This window comes from Tauraco erythrolophus, chromosome 11, assembly GCF_009769465.1.
Source record: "Tauraco erythrolophus isolate bTauEry1 chromosome 11, bTauEry1.pri, whole genome shotgun sequence".
Taxonomy (NCBI): domain Eukaryota; kingdom Metazoa; phylum Chordata; class Aves; order Musophagiformes; family Musophagidae; genus Tauraco; species Tauraco erythrolophus.
Window position 1 is genome coordinate 25,137,563 of NC_141475.1, and position 10,448 is coordinate 25,148,010.

At 43.0% G+C, this 10,448-nt stretch overlaps 1 protein-coding gene across 5 annotated transcripts in view; it reads left to right on the top strand.

The window, feature by feature from the left end:
• MECOM (MDS1 and EVI1 complex locus) overlaps window positions 1-10,213 on the top strand; it is a 190,494-nt gene extending 180,281 nt beyond the window's left edge. For all 5 annotated transcript variants that reach the window (XM_086618102.1, XM_086618103.1, XM_086618104.1 and 2 more), the window contains 7 exons: window positions 678-844; window positions 2,232-2,309; window positions 4,053-4,222; window positions 5,338-5,482; window positions 8,200-8,436; window positions 8,983-9,169; window positions 10,079-10,213. In XM_086618102.1, the coding sequence (XP_086474228.1) occupies window positions 678-844; window positions 2,232-2,309; window positions 4,053-4,222; window positions 5,338-5,482; window positions 8,200-8,436; window positions 8,983-9,169; window positions 10,079-10,213 (1,119 nt within the window). The remainder of the gene's footprint in view (window positions 1-677; window positions 845-2,231; window positions 2,310-4,052; window positions 4,223-5,337; window positions 5,483-8,199; window positions 8,437-8,982; window positions 9,170-10,078) is intronic.
• The last annotated feature ends 235 nt before the right edge of the window (window positions 10,214-10,448 follow it).

Below are 10,448 nucleotides of genomic sequence, written 5' to 3' on the forward strand. Positions count from 1 at the left end.
ATCTCATGGTCTTTGATTAATGGGTAAGAAGACTGGGATGAATGGTTGGATGTGACTGGGACATTCACAGAGCCTCTCTGGATCTGGCTTGTTGCAGCCCTTGGTTGAGCAAGAATGTTCATAAGATATCCTCCGAATATTTGTCCTCTGCAAGTCCTTTGAAAAAAACAACAGAAAAACCTGTAGGAATTCAGTTATTGTTAGGATCTCTTTTTATCTTCTGTTGTTTTGGTGAAAAATGGCCAATGGTTTCAGTGGATGGGACGCATAGACTCATAGGCACACACCCACAGAGCATGACCGCATAAACCGGAGTTTTGTAGAAGTTGAGGCTTAAAAATAAGAAGGAATGAACACTGTCTAATTTGGATTTTGTGTGGAGGCATCTTTCCATTATAGCCATCAGGACAGGAGTTCTGCTCTATGCTGGCCTTGCAGGGAAACACCACCCTGCTGTAGCAGTTAATGGGCATTATTCCAAGTGGGGCAACATCGTGGCCACCACGTTGCCTAACGTGCCACATAATTTTTGAGACTGCAACTCTACGTTTTTTTGTTGTTGTTTTTTTTTTTTTTCCTCTTGGCAGTGTACGTTCTTTGTGTTTCGGGTTGCCAGTGAGGGCAGAGAGCCGAAGCGATGTTCCCCGTGACGGGTTCTGTGCTATCTTCTGTTACAGATGTCGGCTATAGAAAACATGGCCGAAAAGCTGGAGAGCTTTAGCGCCCTGAAACCAGAGGCCAACGAGCTGATCCAGTCGGTGCCATCCATGTTCAACTTCCGCGCGCCGCCCAGCGCCCTGCCCGAGACTCTGCTGCGGAAGGGCAAGGAGCGCTACACCTGCAGGTAGCCCCACAGCCGCCCCGCGTTGCCCTCCCGGGCTCCCCAGATCCCTCCTGCTCCCATGGTCCATGGGGAACGCCACGGGTCTTCCAGGGCTCTCTGTGCCCAACGAAACATGGAAAGCGTTTCACTTTGGAGTCCTTACTTATTAAATTACTGGTGTTAGGAAACAAAGAGTTTGCCCTGTATCATACCGGTTTGATAAATGAGGTGGAAACTATTATATAAACAATTCTTTTTTCCAAATTTTCTCATTGCTTTCATATGCACAAGTGTGCTTTCATTATTGATTTTTTTTGATCATAAACTACAGACGTGTGTTTTTTCTCAGGCTTCTGGTTTTAATATCCAAAGGGATCAGTGATAAAATACATGACTTATTAGGACTTATGTGTACAGACTTAAAAAAAAAATACAATGAAGATAGTCATTGTACATGCAACCAAAATGAATGGGAGCTTTGTCGAGGAGAGTAGAATTAGCTGTGAGTGTTTTGAAGGCTTATACATCACGTTGTGAAAAAATAAATGGGATGTTAAAGATGAAGGGATGCAATCTTCAAAGTTGTCACGTGGAGCAACCACCACCCTCGTTCACTTAAGAGAGCTCTGTGTGCACGCTCTGTCCCCGTGCAAAAAGGGGCTGAATGTCATTAATAGAATGGGCCAATTATAAATGGAATAACAGTATGATATTTGAACAAAGAGGGAGGGCCCACAACAGTTTATTATTTGTTTTGCCATTAATGTTCCTGTGACATATTGTCGAGTTTGGAGAATGGTTTCTAAATTGTGTTATTTAGGTCTCTATATCATCTCCAGAACACGCAGGCATTTGACACTGGCATATCAGTTTATCTGATCTTTTTGAAAACATGTCACCTTCTTTCAAGACATGTTGTTATAGAAACATACCTTGATGGATTAGATCTTTGAGTCTTGTCTGCTCTGATCCTATTCAATGCACAGAATGATGTCACGTTTGCTGACACGTAGAATTGGTTGAAAGGTTTGAAATTTGCTTACATGGAGGCAGAAAGCCAAGGCTTTAATAACAGGTTCTCTTGATTCCAAATCTGAACGTGACGGATAATCGCCTAGTGAGCTTAGGAATTTGGGGTGATCTTTAAAACTGGTATGTTTTCACATATCCCTTGCTTATGCACAAGAAAAGCCTGTTGGTGACAGCAGTTCCAGTCCCATTCTTCTGTATGTGTGTCTCTCAATCACTTGTATTTGCTGAAGGCTTTTATTGAAATGTCGTTACACCAAAGCAATGCCAATAGTACCATATATTAATGATTGAATTTGGGCTACGCATCCAGCGCGGCTCAAACTGGGACGAAGCCATTGAAGGTTGCGTTGTCTCATCAAACATTTTCTCATCACAGATACTGTGGCAAGATTTTCCCGAGATCTGCAAACCTAACACGTCACCTGAGGACGCACACTGGAGAGCAGCCCTATAGGTACTGTGACCCCTTACCCGTGTCTGTGGTGTGGTCAAGTGAATAAAGCAAGGGAATGAGCTCTCAACAGCCTTGCTCGGCCAGCTCCAGCACTCCCTCCTTAGCACTGATGACCCACAATTGCATTTTGGTCTCAAAAAGGGCTTTTTGCATTCAACACTGATATTCAGCGTTGGAGCTGCGGAGATGAGGGAAGGTTTTGGTCCCAGTTAGTGAAATTCTTCTGGCTTAGGCAGCCACCCTGGTGCTCCTAAGTCCTGCCTTTGCCTCACGGGATAGCTGGCGCTTCTGAACCAGCATGGTTGAAATGATTTTCAGTAGGGCTCGTGGTCATATTTTCCCTTGCAAAAATGTATTTTTTGTAAGAGCTCTGTGGTGTTATTTGCAGCCTAAAGTTGGGTGTTTCGTCAATCATCTGATTTCTGAAAGGTCCCGGTTGCAAAGGCGTTACTGTATTTATTTGTTTCCTGCCTCATCTGGATCCTTTCTGAGATCTGCTTAACCAAAACCCGTGTGGGTGTACTCTCTTGTTGATAAGAATATGTGTGTGATATTGTATCCAGGGACAGTCACATGCAGAAATGTGTATAGAAGCTTCACCTTATTGAATGCAAAAGACTAATTTAAATCAATTGGAAAGAAGCCAGTTCATGTTCCCTTAAAACAAATGCACCAATTTCTGCATTTTATGAGCTGTAAAGAGCAGAGTAAGCTCATTGTTTGTGAGGAAACAATACGTTTTTTGCCTCTAGTCTCTTTGGGAAATGAGATTCACATCTAATTTTATTGAAGAAAGGTCTTGATGCATGTTATGCTTATCCACTACATAAAAGCCATGAGCAATTAGTAGCATAATGGACGATTTCAGCACTAAAAAAAAAAAAAAAATGACATAACTGACAAGCGTAAGAGAAGCACAGGAGAAGTAAAAGATTGAAAAACTAAAGTGGTGAAGACTGTTGGCTAGTCGCCAGCCAGAGAATTTGGAATAGTTATAGTGTGACTTAGTAATGGCTTAAAGAGCGATACAGTAAAGGCTTTAGGGACTCCACATCGCTACGGAGTATGAAAATTGATGCCTCTGGTACCAGAGTGATAGACTAAACTACTCACATTGGCACAGTATTAAAGGTTGGGATTGTTTATTGCTGGTTTTTGCAAGATAACCAAATTTCCTCTGGGATTAGCAATCGAGCAAGCTAATTCCTCAAGAAAAGATTTAATCACACAGTATAATTTAGAATAGGAAAAGAAATAGCTCTTTTTTACCTTATTTGAGCATTAGAAGAGATCTGTTTCATGTTTTTTCCAAAAGTGTTTAATTGTATTGTATTGGCAGCACATGAAACAATAGAGTTACTGCTCTACTGTTTTCAAACTTCCCAACTTTGCGTGCAACAGTTTTCAAAACATGGGAATCAATTACCCTAGCTAATTTGATGCCATTAACTCTGTAATATTATGCTTATTCCTAAAGGCAGTGTTTCAAATAGAAAGTCTAATGTGAATGAAAGCTAAAAAACCCACCGTAGAATTGACGTCTCCATTCCAAGAGCACAGCTCTCCAATTATTCAGCCAAAACTTGTCTTTATTTCAGGGAGGGTTTTGCCTCAATAGGGACCATGGAACTGTAGTTGGGTACTGAAGCTGAGCCCAAAAGGTGCTTCATGTCTCTTAGGACAAATTTTACATTTCCAGCTACTAACAAACCCTTTTCTACCCCCCTGTTTCTGTTTTTTTAGATGCAAATACTGTGACAGGTCCTTTAGCATATCTTCTAACCTGCAGAGACATGTCCGTAACATCCACAATAAAGAGAAGCCATTCAAGTGTCACTTGTGTGACAGGTGTTTTGGTCAACAAACCAATCTTGACAGACATCTAAAGAAGCACGAGAATGGGAACATGTCTGGTATGTACGCCTTTTCCCTCCCTGTGTGCCCTGCATACCGCCGGCGTTCGTATATAGGGACCTCACCTTCATTTTCAATACAACTGAGTGTCAGCAGGCACACGTTGCTCCACACCATCTGCTTGGATGAGCAGGTTTGGGGAAAATATGTAAGTGCCTAAGCTCTGCTGACATTTAAAGTGCTTTGAAAATCCCAGCGTAAACTCTACTCTTGTATAACTTAATACCACTGGATGATGTCTTTTCTTATGGTTTTAATTAAGCCCACCGTAGCGTTTTGAGAACGGACTGGGAAAATTGGTTTAATCCCATGTCCGCAATCAATTGGCCCTCAATGGGAGCCCTAGATTTAGAGTCTCAGGGCGCACTCTAAAAGATTTTCTTGGCACCCTCTAAAATATTCCCACTGTCAGGAGCTGAAAGGCACTAGCTGTGATGGAGGTAATGGTGCCTCCGCAGCCCCAGAGCAAATTGGCCACCACGCAGCAGCAGCAGCAGCAAGGCAGCAGCAGGTAGCGGGTATCACTGGTCTGGTTTAGGTATCTGCAGGGTTTAATAAAAACCCTGTCTGCAGCCTTTTCAGTTTACATTTTGCTCCGCTGGAAATAGCCAGGGACAGGCAGTGAATGCAGAGCTGTCTTTCCCTGATGCTCAAAGTCATCTGTCCCTGGTTTCTCAGTGCTAATGAACCTGGGTGATTATGTCAGTGTCTGCTCCATATTTGAAGCAAATCTGCATAATTAGGAGGTAAAATGAAGGTCCATTTGCTCAGCAGTTCAGGCATTGGTCTAACACAGTTGTTGACTGACAGTCTTGAATTCGCAAGGGAACAGGAGGGAGATGTTGAAATAGATACTGGGCAAAATCGATGATAGATGAACCATGGAAATGGCACTCAGCATGCCAGAGTCATTTTGGCTGGAAACCACCTTCACCGATGGATAATACTTCCTTACTAATTACCAGATTTATGGCCAAAAGCTGATGGATCACTATGACCAACTCTTTCTGGCTCTCACCCGTTTTAACCATCGTTTCAATTTCAGTTTTTTATAAATGGTTAAGTACGGGAAATGTAAAGGAGCAACAACAGAAGTCCTCTGTTTTGCTTTAAGGTACTGCAACTTCTTCACCTCACTCAGAACTGGAAAGCACAGGGGCAATCCTAGATGACAAGGAAGACTCTTACTTCACAGAAATTAGGAATTTTATTGGAAACAGCAACCACAACAATCAGTCCCCCCGAAACTCAGAGGAGAGGTGAGTTGTCACTGATCTGCCTTTAAAAGGGGCCACTCTTCGTTTTCCAGATTAAGCCTGATTTTTCACTTTTGATGACATCTGGAGCCAGAGTTACTTAAGCAATTGGATTGCTTCAGTGCTCACCTCAGTGTCTTATGAAAAGAAACGTGTCAATTCCCTCCCCATCATGCATGAGCGTATTCCCAGTGGCAGACACTGGACAGAAGGTTCATCTATGAAGACGTTTCTCCTTGTATCAGGAGCTCTCAGTTTCAAGTTCCCATCATTGATTTAAGTCTGTGGAAAAATACCCTCGTTTGCATTCACTGCGGAGCAGGTGAATTCTACATCCTGTAGAGAGCCTCATGGTTTAGATGCAATATCAATGTGTAATTAATAAAGTAGACTAAGCTAAATTCTTGGATCAAATAAAAGTTTGTAACTAGAAGTCCTTTCCCGTAAGTAACTTGATCCCAAGAAAGATGCTGACTAGCAGAAAGTCTGTGAGGCCGTGGGTAGGTGTTGGTAGTCCACAGTGAGAGACTTTTTCCTTTTAAGTTTTATTCAGTATATGAGTGTTTCAGTTCTTCTGGACTAACAGAAGAGAGACCACTTCTAAATATTTTCAGCTAATAAAAATACAGCTAAGCAGAAAAGGCTGTAGCATGGGTACACGCCTCGGCTATACATATTTCTTTGAGGTTGCTTTTGCATTATGCATTATTTGAGCTTTTGAATTGGCATTATGTTATCAGCATCACAAATTTCTTACTCTTGATGACAAACTTCACTGTCTTCTCCATTTCCAGATGCCTTTGTGAAGGGATAAAAATGGTGGACATAAGACAATTTCCACAAAAGTATTGGATTAAGTGATTACATGCATATTCAAATTTCATTCCGTCTTGATTGGCAATGAGGGCTTGGGATTTTTTCCTTGCACATCTGGTCTCAACATGTCCTCCGACAGGAAGTCGGCAAAGTGAAAAGGTTGCTGGGTTGTGCAGTGTTTCCTTTCGAAATTTGGCACTTCAGACTGCTCTTGATGGATATTTTATCCCTGGCAAATTGCTGCATTTGAAAGCATAATTAGAGAATCTGTTTTCTTAATCACATGGCTTTTGTTTCTTTGGTTGTAGTCCATCTCTCTTTCATTTCTAGCAGCCTCAATTGAGCATAACAAGCAAGTTGGCAGTCCAAACCCTGCTCAACAATTTCTTATTTCTGCCTATTTAAATAAAAGATGATAAAGAGATATTGCTCTGATTATCTTAGAGGGGGGTGGCTGCTTCAGCTCTCCCGACTCTGCACAGCCTCAGATTTTTTGATACTGTGATATAAACAGACCGTTCCCTACCTTTTTTTTTTTAATGCAGTAAATTACAATTGGCTGGAATTTGCTCGGAAAATGGATGAAACTATTATGTTTAGGAAAATGATGCTATTGTTGTGTAAGAAACTAGCTTTTGCTTGTGTACGCTCTGTAAGAAAGTATATCTGTTAGAACAAGAAGTCAAACGTTGAATACCAAGTAGACTGCTTGGGCTCGTCCATATCTTGCTCAGACTTTGGGTATATTCCATATCGTCCCGCACAGTTTGAAGCACACAGAGTCGAAAGCAAACTGCGGGCGGACAATAAAGTTTCCATTTTTATAACTGTATTCCTGGAAGAGTAAGGACCTTTTGCACAATGAGAACAATAGATGAATCAAGGCCTCCGTGCGACGTAACGCGGCGGAGCAGATACGCTGGTGGCGTGAATTGGTGCGGCTCCACCGAGTTCAGCCCTTCTGCACCGCTGGTACCTCTGGCCATGTGTTTGCCAACGCGGCGGCGGTGCTGAATTTCTTTAGCTGTCATTTGATGCGGTGGGCACGATGCAGCGGTGGATGCTCTGAATCCTGCAGGGTTGAGGCCATTAGGCAAATGAGCCCCTACTTCAGCGTGGGTATTATGTCCTTGTAAAATCCCGTAGGAAGTAGTTAAGAGAAGTCATTGTCTGAAAGCAAAAGAGAACGTAATAACCAAATGGTTTTCCATGTGCAGATTGCTATAATTACTCATTTAATAAGAATAAATGCACTTAAAACGCTACATGACCTTTCTTTTCATTACTTCTTACCCTTCAAATCAGTCAATAATGTAGTTCAGCATGGAGACAATATTGCAGACCACTCTTCAGGTCTTGAGCTGAAGTCCCTTAGGTTCCCATGTATGTAATCCATACGTTCAGTGACGTAGTATGGCTTCCAAATGAGTGGTAGTGTGCAAAATTAATTATGCATGTAGTTTTGACTTTGAAACACTGCATGCAGTATTGGATGTCGTTTTTGAAAATGACAGATCTGATTTTCAGAGTTTCTCGTCCTCTACAGCTTCTGTTAAAAGGCAGTGAGTTGTTTTGCCCAGACTACATAGGTGATTGAAAACATGAGTGAAATAATGCAGGAGAAAATTTGGGATGGATATCTGACCATACCTCCGCTTAAATAGTCGTTTTAGCAGGATAACAGGAAGATCCCATTCCGATGGTATTGTAACGTCCCGCTGATTTTTGAGTTGAATTTTCTCCAATACTGCCTAAGTGTCTGAAGCTGAACAAGATCTAAAATACAGAAATCACTTTATTCTACTGGGACAGATCCTTTTCAGATCTGCCTCCGACAATCTGTTGGCGAGGAGCTTTCATAACTGATTTGTGATTATTGCTTGGGTTTGTTTTGGTACTTTCAGAATGAATGGCAGCCACTTTAAGGATGAAAAAGCCATGGTAACCAGCCAGAACTCAGATTTGCTGGATGACGAAGAGGCAGAAGATGAAGTAATGATGGACGAAGAAGACGAGGAGGGTGAAATTGCAGGGAAAGCAGTCAAAGAGCCTGTTACGAGTGACATGCACGAGGGGACCCCGGAGGAGGATTACGAGGAAACGAGTACTTTGGACATGAACTGCAAAGCTTCCCCTGGCAGGTTGGTTCCTTCCGAGAATTGGTGCACCCGATACATGAAATAAAAACAATAAACCATACAAGAGTGCCAGCACCAAACCGTGTGCTGTGGGAACCGGTCCGGAGTAGCCAGCTTCCCAGTTACGATAGCAACATGTGTCTGTGTTTGGGTCAATCCCAGCCTTGTTTTCGGTCCCTTCGTGCAATCTGTGGCCCTTAAGAGGAAAAATAACTGTGCTTGGGGAGCTATTGTCAGGTTCTGGGTGAGACAGGAAACGTTCATGGGAGAGACGTTATCTGCTCCATAAACCGACCTGGCTCTCCCATAATGGTCTTGTGGAGACACCAGCAGAAAGACGACCTCTCCCTCCCCTGCTCCCACTGCCCACCCTCTCATCTTTAGGAAAAAAAAGGGAATTTCTTTTATTTCAGGATCACGATCCCACAGGGCAAGGTGGTTTATAAGTGTAAAAAAGGGGGAAATTGCTCAGATGTGTAAATCTCAGAGGAGGAGGGAATGCAGAAGGATCATTTAATTGGCGTTAAAACCTCCATGGTGTTTTTGTAGGTATAAAGAGGAGGAGTATAATAAGACTGGACTTTCGGCTTTGGACCACATAAGGCACTTCACAGATAGCCTCAAAATGAGGAAAATGGAAGAAAATCAATATAGTGAAGCGGAATTGGCAGCTTTCAATACGTCCCAGCTGCCAGAGGACCTAAAACAACCATTGTACAGGAAATCCAAATCCCAGGTAAAAGCTTAACTCGGTTAAAACATTATTGTTGCCAAATACCCGAAGGATTAAGCCATTAGTGTGTGGCAGGCAGGGCCGGTTCAGCTTCATCGGACAGGGCTGTGCTCCACGTCCGCTCACCTCACCGGGGAGGCATGGCTGGGTGCTCTGCTCCTCGATAACGGAGGATTTTCATACTTTTTTTGCTATTTTCGTTCCTGTCTACCACCCGCAGAAATGCCGTGATAAGCAATAGTCCTGCTCTGCTTTCGGACTGCCGGCGCGGTCCCGCTGAGGCCGTGGAGTTTAGCTGCAGCCTCGCAGGGATGGGACTCGATCTGGCTGGCTTGGCTTTTTGTTTTTTTTTTTAAAGTCTGTTGGATGTTACCACCTCTAGGTCCTCAACGTGTTTTTAAAACGGTGGTAACTAGACTGATATCCTAGTGCTGTTTCATGAAATTTTTTTAAACATCATTAAAATGAGTCTTTTTAGTGCCTTTAAAAGATTCCTGTTTTTAAAACTGCAGAATATGCCTGTAGAAAAGGTCAGTGAAGGAGACTGTGGTATTTGGTGAAACACAGGACCAGCCAAGGGATAATGTGATTCCTCAGGCTCTTGAAAAGAGCCTCCTGTGCCAAGAATCTGAAGGCAAAGGAGACTCAGAGACCTTGTCTACTATCAAAGGTTTCTCAGAGCTTCGTGAAGCCAGATGAAAGCAGAAATTATTACTGCCATTAGTGAGTCGAGAGTGTTGGTGAAAAGGTTGGCAGTGGTTTTACCTAACGCGCTTTGATATTTTTTAAAGAAGTTGAGAAGAGCAGCCGTAGCCTAAACGATGCCCCAGCCGCGTAGGGGTGGCGCGGGTCCAAGCTCAGATCCACGCCGCGGGATCGTGACCTCTTTGTCCTTCTTCTTTCCCCGTCCAGGCGTACGCGATGATGCTCTCTCTCTCCGACAAGGACTCCCTTCATTCCGCATCCCACAATTCTCCCAATATGTGGCACAGTATGGCGAGAGCCGCTGCAGAATCCAGCGCCATTCAATCCATCAGTCACGTATGACATTGTGAAGTCTTAACCGAGGATGGGACCAAGTCCAAACCAGTAGCATGGCTCTCTCATATATGACTATTTAAAAGACTGCTGAGCAGAATGCCTTATAAATCTGCAGGGTCACTCATTTAAAGTCCGGTGACCTTAAACTGAATAATTTTAAAAAGAAAGAAACTATTTATTCTCAATATTTTGTTTTGCACAGCAAAGGCAGCTGCTGACTTCTGGAGGATCAATGCGACTT